This window comes from Sus scrofa, chromosome 13 (assembly GCF_054392235.1).
Source record: "Sus scrofa isolate SSC_HxYL_T2T_F1_AM1 chromosome 13, Sscrofa_HxYL_maternal_Yorkshire_Landrace_v2.0, whole genome shotgun sequence".
In the NCBI taxonomy this organism is placed as follows: domain Eukaryota; kingdom Metazoa; phylum Chordata; class Mammalia; order Artiodactyla; family Suidae; genus Sus; species Sus scrofa.
In genome coordinates, this window is record NC_139395.1 from 148297235 (window position 1) to 148316698 (window position 19464).

Genomic DNA, 19464 nt, shown 5'->3' on the forward strand with positions numbered 1-19464 from the left:
TTTTTTGGTAGAGTCACTACTTAAAAGGGCAGTTGGTTGCCGTTTCAATGTACTCCAGGTGTGCCCTCCCCTCTGCCCACTGGGTTGTGAAATCTAGTGAAGCTAGTAGAGCTCTGGGCAATTTGGTTTGATCTCACTCTCTGGCTGTTTCTGAAGAGGGAGAGAAACCACTGATCTCTGTCATTCCAACCTTAAGTATCCTTTCTTTCAAAAGTAAAGGTCACAACAAAGGGCAAAGATGAGTAAAATACCTTTTACTTTTTACTTAAACATGGGTGGAAAACATGAATACATTAGCTACATTAAAATAAAGATATCTGACCTACTCTCATTATGATATGCCTCTAATTAATCTAACTTTGAATATTAGCATTTTAATAAATTATTTCAGGAGACTTTCTCAAGGGAGACAGGACCTCAAAACCATTTCCATTATACAATTTCATCCTCCATTTCATCTACAGAGAAAAGGAAGTTGCATAAAGACAACTTACCAAGTATCTACCCCAGGGTAGACAGACCCTGATCTCCTCAATCTTTCTAATATGCTTCCTGGTTTTAAAAGTAAGAGCAAATGAAGACTGTCAACAGTGACTTAAGGAAAACTCCCTAAATGATTCTTACTTCTTGAGTCACTCATCATGAAATCCTACACACACCACCTGAACAAAGACAATCTTAAATCTTGAGGGGCTCCTTCTTTTAACAAACTATATTTTGAAAAGTAGAGAACATGTTGCTCTTAGCAATATTGTAATGAACACACTAAGTAAAAAGCACACGGCGTGGGGGAGGATCCAAAAAAGAAATTAGGACAACAGACTGGCAAAACTGCCCCCAGTATCTCTTCCCACTAAACAAGAAGATAAACACAGAAATTTTACACCTACTTAATTTTCCTTTAGAAAATTAAAACTCTTTGTTTAATTTTAACATATTAATACATCAAGCAACTTTTAGCAACATGATCAACTGATTCTTTTAAGCTTTTGGATCACAGGAGCCATCTGTTCAGTCATGCCTGCCTCCTATAACTCTTGGCAAACAACTGCATTATTAAACAACTGTTAGCTGAGGGTGGAGGCGATATGGAAACAGGATCCTAGTGAATTACTCTTCCCTATCTGTGTTCTCTTCTGAACGTGGGAAATGCGGATTCCATCATTAAAAGCCATGGAGTTTATAGGTAAATTCCATCACCGCATTTGGCTAAGTTACCCTCGTCTTTCTATCTGACCAATGTATAAACAAATCCTTTGTTTTAAATGTAAGAAATCACAGGTGGTTAATGTCTAACTTTTTATTAAAAAACTAAAGCAATGGCCATCATCAAAAGGTCTACAAATAACAAATGCTGGAGAGGATGTGGAGAAAAGGGAACCCTCTTACACTGTTGGTGGGAATGTAAATTGGTACAACCACTATGGAAAACAGTATGGAGAGTCCTCAAAAAATGAAAACTAGAACTACCATTTGATCCAGCAGTCCCACTCCTGGGCATCTATGCAGAGAAAACCATAATTTGAAAAGATCCATGCACCCCAATGTTCCCTGAAGAACTATTTACTATAGCCAAGATGTGGAAGCAATCTAAACGTCCATCAATAGGGAATGGATAAAGAAGATGTGGTACATACAGACAATGAAATACTATTATAGAAAAGAAATGAAATAATGCCTTTTGCACAATGCGGATGGACCGGCCTAGAAACTATCATACTTAAGTGAAGTTAGTCAGTGACAGACAAACATCATATATCACCTACACGTGGAATCTTTAAAAAAGGACACAAATGAACTTATTTGTAGAACAGAAACAGACTCACAAACCAATAAACTCATGATTATCAAAGTGTGGGTACCTTATGGTTCAGGTGAGGGATGGGGTGGTAGGGATGGACTGGGGGTTTGGGACTGGCATATGCACACTGAGGTATATGGAATGACTGGCCAACAGGGACCTGCTGTATAGCACAGAGAACTCTACCATAATCTATGTGGGAAAAGAATCCGAGAGAGAATGGGTATGTGTATGACTCTTTCACTTTGTTGTATAGCAGAAATTATCACAACCTTGTAAACTAACTACACTTCAATAAAACTTTTTAAAAAAGAAACTAAAGTAAAAAAGAAGTTCTAAAATTAATATACACAATTCTAATTTTAATTTTCAACAAATAAGAAATCTACACCAAGAACAAAATATCAGAGTCTACCAATATTTATGAATAACAGTTATTCAATACTTATGAATGGCTAAAATGCATTCACAGTCATTATTTCTTCCTTACTCGCCTCAGATTTGCTTCCCTTGGACAGGATACAAAAAAATCTTTTGGAGTTCCCATTGTGGCTCAGTGGTAATGAATCCAACTAGTATCCATGAGGACGCAGGTTCAATCCTTGGCCTCACCCAGTGGGTTAAATATACTGCATTGCCTTTAGCTGTGGTACAGGTCTTAGAACGTGGCTCGGTGTAGGCTGGCAGCTACAGCTCCGATGTGACCCCTAGCCTGGAAACTTCCATATGCCACAGGTACGGTCCTAAAAAGACAAAAAAAAAGACAATTTTTCTCATCTAGCTTTTGTTACTATAGTCTGTAACTTCGGAGTTTTCTTGCTATAGCAAACATGTGAGAACCTGTCCACTGGGTTTGATGATGTGAGCATAAAGATGAGTTCATCAGAGATCCTTTCTTAAGATGTTTAAGGGAGATAAGACATTAAAAATAATAAAAGTAAATTTACACAAAATATAAATACATAAAGTATAAATAAAGTAATACAGCATGAGTTAAGTATAGATATATAGACAAGGAAATTTCAAGGAAGAAGAGATTACATTCAGCTAGAGGAATTGCGGACTGCTTTATGAGGATAGTATTTGAGTTGGGTATGAATTGTTTCTTCCAGGAAGGCTTCAGAGTAGTACTGATTATGGTCCTCTTAATTTCTACAAAGTAATCTCAATATTAATCTTTAAAACTCAAGTTTTGGGAATTCCCTGGTGGCTCAGTGGGCTAAGGACCCGGCGTTGTCACTGCTGTGGCTCAAGTCACTGCTGTGGCACAGGTTCAATCCCTGGCCTGGGAATTTCCACATGACATAGGTGCAGCCAAAAGAAAAAAAAGTTAATTTTTGTTGTTGTTGTCTTTTTTTTTGTCTTTTAAGGTCGCACCTGCAGCATATGGAGGTTCCCAGGATAAGGGTCGAATTAGAGCTATAGCTGCTGGCCTTCACCACATCCACAGCAACATGGAATCCGAGCCACATCTGCGAGCTGCACCACAGCTCATGGCAACCTGGGATCCTTAATCCACTCAGAGAGGCCAGGGATCAAACACACATCCTCATGGATGCCAGATGGGCTCGTTAACCGCTGAGCCATGATGAAAACTCCAAAAAAATTATTTATAACAACTACTGTATGGGCTAGGGTTCTATTATTTTCAAAACTCTCTTTCTGAGGTCAAATCGCATCTAAAAGGCACAAGATGCCTAGTTACAGAAGGATGACTCTAAGTATTCAACTGACCAATACATATTTGCTTTAGATACCTTATCAAATCTATATCCAAATGTATAGGAATAAGAATGATGGAGACGAAATAAATGGTTTAATATTCAAAAGTCAGACAATAAAAACATAACAGCATTTAAGAAATGATATATATTAACCACAGAATTCTTTGTATGAAAAGTTTTAATGAATTGTGAGCCATTGACCATTACAGACTTTAAACCTTAATATTTCTTCTTTCCTATGTAAAACCAGATAATTAAACCAGCCTACCTCAAGTATGACAGAAGACCATAGCATGAATAAGAGTAATAATAATGTTTTCTTACCCATCTGCATGCTTCACCAAAGAACCAAAAAGAGTGCTCCTGGTTTCCCAAGTCAACAAAGCAAATTCAATTACACATTTCTTCCTGATCATAGTTTCAGTTGAAAAGCAGCAAATACAACTTTGCCTTTCAATAGCACTTTTTGCCCATAACACAAGCACTTTCCCATTATTTTCTTCTTTACCCTCAATATCCTTATGAGGTAGTGAAGGGAGGGAGCAAGGATTTTTTTTTTTTTTTTCTTTTTGCAGATGGGAAAACTTAAGGTGACTTTAGATCAATGGTTCTCAACCTTGGCAGCATACTGAAATCACCTAAAACGTTTTAGAAAATCCTTATGGTCATGTCATATCCCAGACCAACATCAAAATCTTAGGGTATGGAATCCAAGCATCAATATCTTTCAAAACACATATAACTCCAAAGTACAGCTAAGGTTGAGAATCACTGGTTTAGATTTATATTCAGTCTTCAGATGCAACTGTCTTCTACCTAAGTGCCCTTTCAGCAGCAATGAAAAAGAGATTCCATTTCCTCAAACACTGTAACAGTTTGTCTTAGTATTCCTTGCAGCTGCTACTGATCTCCAGTAACAAACTAATTTACCAGGTTATAAATGAAGGCTCTTCATTCCCCTGATGCTCATGATAAATATGAGCCTCCATTTTATAAAATTTGCAAATGAGATGTTAAAGAACTTAAATCTTTAAGAATGGCTTGTTGTTAAATATTTAGGCAATTATTTGATTTCAGGTTCAATATGCAATAACCATGTGTTTCTGTTTTCCATTCAGCACCTTTAAAACTGTGTTACAAAGGAATGTTTACCAATAAGACAAACAGAGGATATAAGCAAAACCCTCAGCAAAAGCTCTTGAAATTGGCCATATCATAATCTGAAGAAAAAAAAAAAAAAAAACCCAAGTACTTAAAAGACCTTAAACTTTTGTTTCAATCTTTACCCTGAACCAGATCTCTTTAATTTCAATCGTCACCAAATTGAGTTGTTCTACACCGAGAAAAATCAATCAACTTCTGTAGCAGATATATTCTCTAACACATTTAACATATAATTTCACTCTGTAGTATTAAATACGGTTTCTAGGAGGGTTCCTCTTGATGTAGACATCAGAAAGGATCTTTGACTTTACCTTTAAGCAACGCAACAAATAACAACAAACACTTGTAAACAGAAATTTTTGTTCATGACTTAAATCCTTTGCTTCATACGAGTACTGATAATATTAATTCTCAGGGAGCAACCCAAGAATCCCAGCCAGCTGCTTGCTGTCCCTAATTTTATTAGATTCAAAACAAAATATGCATACAGCAAAACCTAAAAAGTACAAAGATTCCACTTGCCTTACTCAATTCTTATCACATAGATGTATCTGAAACCATACAATTTATACTTTCATACAGAAAGATGTTTCTTTTTTAACAAAAGAACATCTCAGCCCATGTATGTTGAATTATTAATTTGAAAGTATATTAGTGAAATAAGATTTGTTAGTCAAAAATTCTGAATAGGAATTAATGTTAAACTCTTCTGCAATGAAACCTTCAAAATATTGCCAACCTGAAGTTTCCAGCATAAGGTGTTTTATTTCAAGTCCCATGGGGGCAATTATCTATAATGAGATTAAGAACATTCTTAAGCTGGGTTCAGGCTAGCATTATTTCAGGTGGGTGAGTAAACATTTTCTTGATAACCCCAATGAAGAGTTTGAGGCTTAGATTGTTGCATGATGTAAACAATATGAAATTAAAAATTTATAATACCTACAGCATTATAAAGTTATAAAATAAAAGGACCATTGATTAATTTTTTTTCTTAAAGTCTGTGGCTAACAACTTTCATGTTTGAGGCCTATAAGAACAAATGGCAATGTTCTGTGTTCTTATGAGACACTTTCTCAGAAGGTCAAAAAATAAAACCAAATACTATAAGATGCACATTGTTATTATTATTATTATTATTACTTCTGACATATGTTTGATTAGAAATAGGTTTGTCTTCCCTCAATCTTATCCAGGTGATTGAGGGATCTTTACAATAATTTTGATGGTTAAAAAAATAAACCAGACTATAAAATAGCCATGGAAACTGTAAGCCAAATACAATACAAAATGAGCCAATACAACACATCTCCTCTTAAAATGCTCTTCCTTGTAGTTACCGAACTGTCCCTAAATGTTATTCTAGTTTTGTACCATGTAGTGGTTGTTAAGAAATTGACCTAGAACAAAGCAATTCCTTTGCCCTGTTTTGTTTTGTTTTTTACAGTTGTTTTTTTTTTACACACATATTGTATATACAACTTTTAAAATAGCTGCACAATTTTATATCTCACTGTTAGAGAAGTGCAGTCCAGGGAGACCATGCTTCTCAATATATTAAAAATATTAAATAAAATCCAACCAGTTTCATACTTTTCTAATAGTCAAGCTGGCTGGAAAAAAGGGTCTGGAGAAAAAACAGGCAGTTGTAAAACAGGATCAGTCTTCCTTCACAAACATACTACTTAAAACTCTCACTATTTCCTTAGCTTATCCCTTTTATACCATCTCTAAGATCTCACCTTAAAAGCTGGAAATACATCGCTAACTTAGAGACAAAATCTGTTGCAACATGCATATGTCAACTGCCCACTCAACCAACTGCAACCCTGAGGATTTTTCTGGCCCAGTAGAAAGGGGAAACACTAAGATAATTTCTGCTGTAGAGTTGCTTCTCCAGTTAACAATATCATGTGTTTTTCAGGATGTTTCTTGGGCATGCATGTATGACACTGTCACTTAATGATTCTACTTTCCACAAGCAGATAACTCCTCCACTCTGTCTTTCATCCCAAGAAAGCCACTGTCATCCATCCAAAGGTTTTCCAAGGTAAACCAAAGTCACTTCTGTGTTGCCATATACAGCAGAAACTGCTGGATATAAGCAGACCTTTGGAAGTCCTCTAAAGGCAACTCCCAGGAACTCATATCCACGTTCAAAAGCTAAAGTCTTATCTTCCATGTCCAAGATGACTCGAATTCTTTCTCCTATCTGTGAAAAAGACATCAAAAGAAGGTTAGAAGAAAACCCATTAAAGGCATAGTGAGAAGAAATAAACAAGTTGAAGATATTATGAAGAATATATATATCTCGGAGTTCCTGTCATGGTTCAACGGTTAATGAATCTGACTAGCACCCATGAGGATGCAGGTTTGATCCCTGGCCTTGCTCAGTGGGTTAAGGATCTGGTACTGTTGTGAGCTGTGATGTAGGTTGCAGACACAGCTTGGACCCTGCATTGCTGTGGCTTTTGCATTGGCAGCTACAGCTCCGAGTGGATCCCTAGCCTGGAAACCTCCATATGCCACAGGTGTGGCCCTTAAAAAAAAAAAAGATATATATATATATCTCAAAAGTTGTCTAGGAAAAAATAAAAGTTTTTCCACCAGGAGAAACATTTAGAAAAAGAATATACATTAATTTCATCACAAATCCCTGTGTTGATTTTTTTTTTAACTTAAGACTTATGTGGGATGGATCTACCTATCTATCTAAATATTTTTTTATGGTTGTACTTGTGGCATATGGAAAGTTCCAGGCCAGGGGTTGGATCCAAGACACAGCGGTGACCTATGCCACCACTGTGGCAACACCGGATCCTTTAATCCACTGCACAGGGCCAGGGAGCCAACCTGCACCTTAGCAGTGACCTGAGACACTGCAGTCAGATTCTTAACCCACTGCACTACAGTGGGAACTCTGGGATCTATATTTAATACTGGAAAATTTAAATATTCCTCCTTAACAGTCCCCAGATTTTATTTACTCTTTTTTGGGGGCTGTGTCTGTGACATGTGGAAGTTCCTGGGCCAGGAATCAAGCCCAAGCCACATCAGTGACAACACTGGATCCTTAATAGGTAGGCTACTAGGGAACTCCCTTTATTTACTCATTTTAAAGGCTTTTTCTTAAGAAGCTTATCACTAAACTCTAAAATTTGGTCTATTTTACCAATAAAAGCTATCTAGGTTTTCTCAAATTACTACAGTACATGCATACAATAGAATGTTATTCAACCTTGAAAAGAAATGAAATTTTAATATGTGCTACAACATGAAAGGACTTTGAAAAAATTATGCTAAGAGAAATAAGCTAGACACAAAAATACAAATATCATATGATTCCACTTATATCAAGCACCTGGAATATTCAAATTCATATAGACAGAAAACTGACAGATGTTACCAGAAACTGAGGGGGAGGGAGAAATGTGGAATTATTGTTCAGTGAGCACAGAGTTTATGCTGGGGATAATGGAAAAGTTTAGGGTGTATATACAACAAAGTTTTGGGTGATGGTTGCACAACATTGTGAATATATTTAATGCCACTAAATTATTCACTTACAAACAGTTAAAATAATAAATACTGTTGTGTATATTTTACCACAATAAAAAAATTAACTGTGGGGAGGTCCCATCATGGCGCAGCGGAAACGAAATCCAACTAGTATCCATGAGGTTGAGGGTTCAATCCCTGGTCTCGCTCAGTGGGTTAAGAATCTGACAACAACAACAACAACAACAACAACAACAACAACAAAAAAGACAAAACACACACACACAAAAAAAGGAGTTCCCGTCGTGGCGCAGTGGTTAACGAATCTGACTAGGAACCATGAGGTGGCGGGTTCGGTCCCTGCCCTTGCTCAGTGGGTTAACGATCCGGCGTTGCCGTGAGCTGTGATGTAGGTTGCAGACGCGGCTCGGATCCCGAGTTGCTGTGGCTCTGGCGTAGGCCGGTGGCTACAGCTCCGATTCAACCTCTAGCCTGGGAACCTCCATATGCCGCGGGAGCGGCCCAAGAAATAGCAACAACAACAACAAAACAACAACAAAAAAGACAAAAGACAAAAAAAAAAAAAAAAAGAATCTGGCATTGCCGTGAGCTGTGGTATAGGTCACAGACATGGCTTGGACCCACGTTGCTGTGGCTGTGGCTGTAGTGTAGCCCCTCAACTGCAGCTCCGATTAGACCTCTAGCCTGGGAACTTCCATATGCTGCAGATGCGGCCTTAAAAAGCAAAAAAATAAATAAATAAAAATAAATTAACTGTAATAAAACACTTACATAGCCTTTAAAATTAACAAAGCTATTCTTATTCAACAGCCTAGTGTGGTCTACTACTCTGAAAGACCTGTTATAAAATAAGCAGCACTGACCATTAAACTAAACTAGAAGGACAATTATCCAGTTCTTTCCCCATTTGGAAAAGGAAGTAAAGAAATAGGATGCTTTGGAGTTCCCATTGTGGCTCAATGGATTAAGAACCTGATATAGTATCTGTGAGGATGAGGATTCAATCCCTGGCCTTGCTCAGATCCGGCATTGCCGAGAGCTGCGGCGTAGGTCACAGATGTGGCTCAGATCCAGCATTGCTGTGGCTGGCAGCTGCAGCTCCGATTCAAACCCTAGCCTGGGAACTTCCATATGCTGGGGATGTGACCCTAAAAAAAGAAAAAAAAAAAAAAAAAAGTTGTTGCATCTGTATATTTGGAGGCAGAAAGTCCTAGTATTTGCAGTTAAAAATCACAATTTAATACTCCCCCATTTCCTTCACTGTTATTCATATCACAAATAACTACCAACATCTATTTTTTTCCTCCCGTTGCCCAACTCACAATTAACCCCATTTTATTGGCCTGAGAACCTCCAAATCATCAAATCACTACAGTTATAAACAAAACATGAACAACAAAAATGAGATATAAAAAACTAATATTTTGATGAGAATTTGTTGAGTGATTTATATTACCTCATTTAATTTTCACATCAACCCTAGGAGTTATCCCTATTTTACAGAAGATGAAACTAAGGAAACAAAACCACTCCAGGTGAAATTTGCAAGTTTGCTTTAGCTTTGACTGAGCATACAGTATAAACAAAGCACAGGGAGCAGAAAGGCAAATTCTTACAGCTTTAGGTGTCACAAGACAAAATCTGTACACAGCAGAACAATGGGAAACTTAGAGGAACTACAGAAGCAACAAAACCACAAAGAGGATCAGCCCCAAAATCTGAGAATAAACTCTGCCCAAATCTTTGTGTGACCACTGAATTACACAAACATAGGGGAAACCCCCAAGGAACCAGGCAGAAAAATTAGCAGCTAGAAGCCAAAAAAACAAAACAAAATAAAACTGAACAAGGACATTAGTTGCTGCATACTATGAAAGAAACTAAGTTTATAGTTTCAGTGCAGGCAAGTTAACTGCCTACCAGAACAAGAAAACCTACACTTTTCAGAAAAACAAAGCAGTTTCTAAAGGAACAAAACATTCCAGAGTTACTACTATATATTACTTACCATATCCAGTTTTCAATTAAAAAATGACTGGAGATGAAAATAAACAGCAAAGCACAACTCATCCTCATGGGGAAAAGAGCAGTCAGTAGAAACTGACTTCAGTGGGCCCTAGGTGTGGGATTTGGCAGACTTCAAAGCATTTATTATGAAATGTAGCCAAAGAATTAAGGAAAAATACAATATTAATAAATGAACAGACATTTCAATAGAGAAATGCAAACTATAAAAAAACAATCAAATGAAAATTTTAGAGTTGAGGGGCACAAAAACTAAGATTCACTAGCCTGGCTCAATAGTAGAGTTGAAATGACAAGAAGGAAAAAAATCTATGAATGTGAAGATAGAGCTAAAGAATTGAATGAATCCAAAAAACAGAGAAAAAAGAACACAGCTTTAGAGGCACAGAGGCAACAATAATATTAAGCAGTCTGACAATTTCATTAAATATAAACTGACTAAACGCTCGAATCAAAAGGCAGAGATCTTGAGACTGGATTAGATAAAAAGCAAGATCCACCTACTTGCTGTCTGAGAGACCCATTTAAAATACAAAGAGAATAAAAGTAAAAGGATGAGGAAAAAGAGGTACTTTGCAATGGTAAGCATAAGAACGTTGGATTGGCTGTAGTGCTATCAGACAAAAAGAGATGTAAAGACAAGGAATAATTCTAGAGTCAAAGAAGGTCATTTCATAATGACAAAAGGGTTAACCAGGTAGGTAGATACAATAATTACAAATGGATATGCACCCAAAAACAGAGTTCCAAAACTGTCAAAATTGACAGACCTGAAAGAAGAGATAGACAAATTAGAAATTATAGTTGGAGATTTCAATACTCCTTAGTAAATGACAGAACAGGTAGAAAGAAAATACAGAAAAATTTGAACACTATCAACCAATTTGACCTAATTGTTCTTTATAGATTATTACATCCAACAACAAAATATACATTCAAGCACACATGGGACACTGATGAAGACAAACTACATGCTGGGAATAAAACACATCTCAATAAATTTGAAAGGACTGAAATCATACAGAGTATGTTTTCTGGAAAAAAAAAAAGAATAAAGGATCTTCACTACCAAATCACAAGAACGGTCACAGGACTTTACCCCTTCTCCTTAGGGTATTTGCACAGCCAATAAGGACCATAAGGAAGGGATTCTATGACAGAAAATCCTTCCATGCTTTTATACCTCAGGAAATGAGATATATTTTTAGTTCTTCTACTTTATTATACTTGACTTGAGGTCATTACTTAGGCTAGAGCTTTTAAGCCATATGTTCCCCTGAAATATGCAATCTATAATTCCTTAAAATTTTCAATTTATCAGATTATTGTTTTAGAATCTGCTGAATCTATGGTAATCATACAGCTTTTACAAATAGAAACTATAATTTCAACCCTAGAATCAAAGGAGTATGGCTTAAGACTAGATAAAAGAATTTTAAAAAGGCAGTAGTCTGCCTGAACCTGCCTATTTTTACAGAAACTGTTGACACCTCCAGAGGTTTTGAATCCAATCCGAAGATTAATAAGTAGCGGAGGGTAAAAATGTACATACACAGGTGCATTTGTGTGGGTAAAGTATCTAGAAAAAGTAGATTTGGATATGCCATGATATAAGATGATAATCCATAGTACAAACTTGGCAAACTATGGCCCCTAGGCCAAATCTGCCTTGCAGTCTATAAATAAAATTTATGGCTGCTTTTGTGCTATAACAACACAGTTAAATAGTTGTGAGAGACAGTATGGACCACAAAGCCTAAAATATTTACTATTTTGCCCTGTACAGAAAAAGTTTGCCAACTTGATTTAAAGATGAACTCTTCAGATTGAATGTTTTAGGAAAGAAATATTTAGATACTAAAAGATTATCATCAGAGTAGTCAAAAAAGGCCAGTTACACTATTTATTGAAAACTTACCAAAATGACAATCTTGTTATATAAAATTTTGTAAATTTAAAACAAATTAAGGCATGATTAACAAAGGCTCACTTCCCAGAAAACACCCAGTTTCTCACCTGATATTTTGGTGCATTGTTGCATTGTGGAAAACTGCCATTGACTTCTCCATTATGTAGTAGATTATTGTCCACCAGATTCCAACCCCAGCTTTGGTCATCGCTGCCCAGCAATGCCACATAACCTTGGCACTGCATAGGGGCCCGTTTTGTGGCAATTCCAATCACTGCCACAGTGCCCAAAGGACCCTCCCACCACACTTCCCATGCATGGCGGCCCTCACTGAAACCAATCTTGGTCCTTGCACCATCAGTGCTCTGAGCAATGGGGTTTCGATGTAAGGTAAAGCCATTCTTCTTAATGTAGACATTCCTGGAGCAGTCATTAGTGCTGAAGGCATGTTGGAAAGCACGTATCTGAAAAGATAAAATACAGACCAAAGGAACAGAAATTTGACTTTTCTTAAATATTAAACAGTACCCAAAGTTGAGGCTACATGTTTTTAAACAAGTTATATATTTTAAGGAATACTATTAGTATTTCCAAAAATGACTCAAGTTTCAGGATGGGATACTAACATAATAAACTATAAAACATTAAAAATAAAACTGCCAACTGTTTCATTATTGACCAAGATTCTAAACTGCAGTATAATTTCTTCAAATAGACTTCTTAAAACATCAAAAGATATATACAAGAATCCTCATATTTTAGAGATAATACTGAAATGTTTATGGGTGACATAATGATATCTGGAAATTGCTTTGAAAGAGTGGGTGGGTAAACATGAAACTAGACTGCACATAAATTAATCATTGGTAAAGCTTAGTGGTGAGTATAGGGAGATTATTTTCTCTACTTGTTTATATTTGATACTTTTACATAAAAAAGTTAAGATGCACAGTTTTCATGTTGGCAGTGCTGTTACCAAAGAGAATTATATTTTAAGTAGAATAGAGAACTTAGTCATATCAGCTCTAGATTTTATGAAAAATTTTAATAACCACACATTATCTTAGACCCTCAACCTCTTTGCTAGGTATTACTCACATACTGAGACATCACCACTCTCATTTTACCAAATCAAATAACCCCCAAAGATAGCATCTAAATTCAAACACTAAAATTTATAAAGAGATAGTCATTAACAACTCCGCTACCACTCACAGAACAGGTTAGTTGACCTTCAGTAATCACCAGCTTTTTAAGCTTCCAAAATAGATAGTATGAAAATCGCTACTCTGTACAAATAATAACAATCTCTCATGTTTTAATATTTCAAAGCTTTGGGTTTGAGAGTTTTTTAGAAAATCGCTTCTTTATTCCAACTACCCCAAAGCAGCTGAAGGCTGGGACCTACTGCTTTAGTTAACCAACTAAAAAAATCAACTCCAAAATCACAGAATTTCAGCACCAGGAAAGACCTTAAAATTCATCTAGTTTAACTTGGGAATGAGGACTTAGATGTAAAAGTCAACAGATAGTTAGCGCAAGAGCCCCAAACACAAGTATTCAGTCCCCATATCCAATGTTCATTTACCATTAGCCAGTACTTTACTGTTTAATTGTTGCATCCCAGAACAGAGATTAAAACAAAAACCCTCCTTGATTCAGGTAGCCCATATTTTCATAAGGGGGATGTAAAACTGAAGTATACCTAAATTTTTCCCTGTTATTATAACACACTTCTAAGCACCTAAAAGTGCCGTACACATCCCAACCACTTGATTCTAGTAAAAATATCTCAAAAAAAAAAAAATCTAATCTAACCTAACTTGATCAATTATCTACAGGCAATACAAAGGACAGCATGTTAAGTAACACCATGGGAATGAAATCAGCGATATCCACACTGAGGGGACTTCTATAAGGATAAATAATTTGTTTTTGTTTTTGTTTTTTTTTTCAACAAATAAGCTACAGCAGTGGGAGGAGGGAGAAATGGAGGGTGTGTCTGTAAACTAAAGAGCCTTAAGAGGAGTTCCCATTGTAGCTCAATGGGAATGAACCTGATTAGTATCCTTGAGGACGCAGGATCGATCCCTGGCCTCACTCAGTGGGTTAAAGGATAAAGCTATGGTGTAGGTCTCAGATGCAGCTAGGGTCCTGAGTTGCTGTGGCTGTGGTGTAGATTGGCAGCTGCAGTTCCAATTCGATCCCTAACCTGGGAACTTCCATATGCCACAGGTGTGGCCCCAAAAAGACACACACATATATACACAAAAGCCTTAAGAGACATGTCAACTGTTTGTCATGGGAATCTTGACAAAGGTCTTGCTTAAATAAACTGAAAACTAAAGATATAACATTTGACATTTATAAGACAATGGGAAATTTGAACATTGCATTTTTATATTAATGAATTATTTATTTACACGTAAGATGTAATAATGGTATTGTGATTGTCTTTTTTTTTTTTTGCTTTTTAGGGCCACAGGCTAGGTGTTGAATCCAAGCTGCAGCTGCCAGCCTACATATACCACCAGTGCAGCAATGCCAGATCCTAGCCAAGTCTTTGACCTATACCACAGCTCACCACCGGATCCTGAACTCACCGAGCAAGGCCAGGGATCAAACCCACATCCTCATGGATACTACTCAGGTTCATTGCTGCTGAGCCACAGTGGGAACTACTAAGTGTGCTTATTTTTTAGAACTGGATACAGAAAAAAAATCACACGTGGAAAAATAAATACACAAATAAATAAAAATAACCTATAGTTCCCTATAGTTCTCAAGGCACAGACTCTGGCATAACCTGGATTTTTGCATTATAACAAACAGCTGTAAGATCTAGCTTAGGATCTAAGTCTGAAATTTAGAGAATTATAGTTAGATGCCAAGTATGACTGGAAAAACTGATGTTACTTGCTAATATGTAAAAGATGAACTTTTAAAAAGAAGGCAAAATCCTAATTAGACTGACAACTTCAAATACATTCCAGTTTTATGCCATCCCAAGCCTGTTCTCACCCTTTTCTCAGTTACCCAGGCTCCCTGGAAATCCTATTTGTGACTCTTCGACTCTTCCTTCCTCTTCATCCCATTCACCCAGCCAGCTGTCCACCTTTGGGGGCTTGTTTTCTAGCAACTCCTCTGCCAGCCACCTCCTTCTCTGCTCTACATAACTGTTCAGGTCTTAAATACCTCTGGTATAGGCACCAACCCCTGCCTTCTTGAATTCATCTTATGGACTGGTTTTTCTAAATCACAGCTCTTATTTTGTCTCTTCTGTTCAAATTTCTGTGGTTACCAACTCTAAAACAAAGCCCAAACTATAGACTGAAGGCTGCATGTCAAGGACCTCCATGATATATCCAGTTTCTGCTTACCTTTATAATCATATTTCCCACCACTTCAATTCAGTCTAACTAAATTATTTCATGTCTTTAGCCTCTCCTTTAAGCTCCAAACTGCCCCAGATGCCTATCTAAAATCTCTTGGATGGCTCAAAAACACTGTAAGTTCTTTGCTATGAAAACTGAACTCATTGTTACTTCTCCAAAATCTAACCCAGTTAATCCCTACATTATGTAAGCCAGATACCTAGGAGTCATCCTTAGCACCTCCCTCTTCCTCACCCCTATTTCAAATCTACTGCCAAGTCCTATAGATTTTATTTCCTAAATCTCTCCTAAATTTCTCATCTCTTTTACTGCATACTTACTACTACTCATATTTCTAAGGTCCCCTTCCAACTCATTCTCCTTTCAGAAGTTAGAATAACCTCTTAAAAAAGGATAAATATAGGAGTTCCCGTCGTGGCGCAGTGGTTAACGAATCCGACTAGGAACCATGAGGTTGCAGGTTCGGTCCCTGCCCTTGCTCAGTGGGTTAAGGATCCGGCGTTGCCGTGAGCTGTGGTGTAGGTTGCAGACGGCTCGGATCCCGCGTGGCTGTGGCTCTGGCGTAGGCCGGCGGCTACAGCTCCTATTAGACCCCTAGCCTGGGAACCTCCATATGCCACGGGAGCGGCCCAAGAAATAGCAATAAATAAATAAATAAACCAAAAAAATCTTAAAAAAAAAAAAAAAAGGATAAATATAGTATTACTGATCCTCACACTCTTAACCCACTCTTGCTTACAATTTAAAATGGCTTCCTTTTATTTGGCCCCAGACCACTTCTTCCACTTTATCTCAAACTTGCCTCACCAGCCACATTGATTATTTTCTGTCCCTGATCCTCATCAGGTTCCCTCCTGGAAGGCTCTTCTCTCTATCTCTGGCCTATTTATCCTTATCCTTCAGGTCTTAGGTCATGCATTATTTCCTCAGAGAAAGCCTTCCCTGGCCTCCCTACTTAGGTCAAATTTCTCCGTTATTGACATTCAGAGCATTGACATTCAGAGCACCGTGTATCTATCCTTCATAGTACTTACCACAAATGCAGTTTTACAACTGTGTGACAATTTGATTAACACCCACTCCCCTCCCGCAACTAGACTGTAAGCTCCATAGGAAAGGCATGCATAAGAATTTGTATCTGTTTTTATTTACCACTGCATCTGCAATACTGAGCACAGTGCTTAGCATTCATACAGATTTTTGTCTGTCGTTTGTTTTTTGCTTTTTAGGGCCGCACTGAGGCTAGGGGTTGAATGGGAGCTGCAGCCGCCAGCCTACACCAGAGCCACAGCCAACAGCCTCATCTGCGACCCACACTGCAGCTCACCACAACACCAAATCTTTAACCTATTGAGAGAGGCCACAGATCAGACTGGCATCCTCATGGATACTGGTCAGGTTCGTTTCCACTGAGCCACAACGGGAACTCCAGCATTCAAACTTTTTAAAATAAAAATATACGCTATACAAACCCTCAGCTTTCCACTGTCCTGCTTTTGTTCAAGGTATTTCCTCCTAGTAAAATATTCACATTCTCCCCATCTTAAAAATTCAGCTCAAATACAATCTCAATTTCAAACATTCTACAATTCTCCATCAACTTGTAAATCTCTTTCACTAAACTTGTACTGTGTGTACATATATATACATATCTAACAGAAACAACTTCTACCATTTCTAACTAATAACCACTAGTCATTTCTATATATTTTTTTCTCCTCTACTAGACTGAATACCTCCCTACTAGGCTATCTGACTCCTTCTGAATTAATCTTTTATCTTCAAGATACTCAGGAGATGTCCTGCAACATCTGAATGTACATGTGATAAGTACAAGTCTATAAAACCTAGAGTGCAGGTAGTACAAAGGCATACAAAGTATGAAAAACTTAAGAAACCTAAAATATCTCTGAAAGGATACAAAAGAAATAGGTAGCATAGGTTGCCTTCAACCTGAGTGGTGGGGGTAGAAGGACAAAAGGAAAATATTTTGCTTTACATCGCCTTGCTTCTTTTGGTTGACTCGCATGAACACATCATCTATTACAACTCATTATATGAATCTTGAATCATGTGACCATATCTACTGCAAATAATTTAAAATAAAACAATAAACTTTATGGAAAAATAAAAGTTAAATAAAACTTACGAAACCCACATGTTAATCGAGTACAGTAGGACAGAACTGTAATCTTCTGCACTCTACCATACGAATTATAACCAGTATCCACTGAGCATCTATCACGTATAAATACTGTCCTCATAAATAAACATGTTACTTCACTTACTAGAAAAGCAACTGACAGGTGACATATTTAACAGAAATATTTCTTATTAAGCTAAATCCTGTTTTATTACAGAAGAATAAATTTTACATCCATCTGACATGGAAAAAAACAATTTACTCCTTACTCTGGCCCCGCTGGCAGTCTAGCATTAAAAGGGGATGTCATCCCTTCTTAGTTGTTAATGTTATTTTTATGTTTACCACATTCTAGACTTTATCCTCTCTCACATATGCTTTTGGTGACTATTACTCTGTACAGCTGTTTCCATTCAACTGAACCCAAGTTTAAGGCCTTTCGTTCATATTGCTTGAAGAATCCTCTCAGTGCTACCATGGTCTGCTATCTGACATGTTTATTTGCAAATGAAGGCAAGACAACAAACAAGAATCTGGCAGGGAAAAAAAGGCAGCATATATGGAAGCAGTATGTTAGATGACAAACAGAACTTAAGAGACACTCTATCAAGGTGGAACTATAAAAAAGTTGGCAAGGAAGTAGCCAATAATAGTAGGACATGGCAGTATTATGACGGTTAAGTACAGCTGATGGGAGGATGTTCTATTAGTCTTGATCTTGAAAGTTAGCAGAATGCCGTGGGTCATACTCATTTATAAGCCTGTAAAAAAGTGGAGGGAATTGGAATACTCGGGCGAAAATAAAGAAAAGGTTATAAGTCAGAGCTTGGAAAAGGTGAGGTGAAAGCAAAGATCTCAGAAACCAAGCCAAGGTTAAGGCAGCTGAGGTAATCTAATAAAGGGCAGAGAGAAAAATAGGATGAGAGTATTGAAAGCTACAACAATGGGGTGATCTGTTTTTAAGGGGAAAGACTGTGGAAAGTAGAATGAGTGACGGAAAGCAGGGCTGGGAAACCATCTGGTCCTTTAAAAAGTGTATCACGGAAGTGAGGTGGGTTAAGGAGCAGAACTTCAATCCAAAGAGAAGAGGATCTTTATGGCAGGGGGAGGTGAGGTAAGATATTGACTGGAGCGGTGGAAAGGCGGGATGGTGAAGCGAGGCTTTTGACTCAGAAGCTTAGCTGAGAAGCTCTGAGAGTGGCGCGGAGGAGCGGGACTGGGGGCAGCGGCGTGGCGTGGGGCTCCCTCACCTTGGCCTTGTAGCTGGGCAGGTTGCAGAGAATGTCCGTGCGCAGAGCCTCCTCTGCCAGGCTGCGGGCACACAGGCTCCGCCACACCTCGCTGTTCTCATCGCCGTGCAGGCAGCGGTACCAGTGCTTGCACACCAGGGCGCAGCTCCGCAGCTCGGACAGCTCCAGGTAGGAGAACACCAACTCCAGCACCCGGCTGGGCAGCCGGCCCCCGGCCCCCGGGGCCCCGGAGCCCGAGCCTGCGCCCGCGCCGCCGCCGCCGCTACAGCCAGCGCCGCCCGAGGCTGCCCCAGCTCCCGGGCCCGGCGCCGCCATCGCCTCACCAGCTGGCCCGAGGGCCGCCGCCGCCGCCGCTGCTTACCCCCGTCCCTGCTCCGGAGGCCAAGCCTCGCCTTGAGACCGGAGCAGCTCGTTCACCGCCCCTTTCACAGCCTACCGCCCGGCCCCTCCACCACTCCCGCCCCTGCCCAGGGGCGTCCGCCGCGCGCCCCGCCTCACTGAGGGCAGACGCACCGGCCGCACTTGCGTCCCCCG

General features: G+C 38.5%; 1 protein-coding gene across 1 annotated transcript; it reads right to left on the bottom strand.

Moving 5' to 3' along the window:
* Positions 1–3595: 3595 nt before the first annotated feature.
* On the bottom strand, positions 3596–19421 carry FBXO45 (F-box protein 45). Its single transcript, XM_021070155.2, has 3 exons — positions 18931–19421; positions 12250–12606; positions 3596–6901 (listed from the first exon to the last, which is right to left on the bottom strand). Exons 1-3 carry the CDS (start codon positions 19243–19245, stop codon positions 6716–6718), a joined length of 858 nt encoding a protein of 285 aa, XP_020925814.1. The 5' UTR covers positions 19246–19421; the 3' UTR covers positions 3596–6715.
* Positions 19422–19464: the final 43 nt, after the last annotated feature.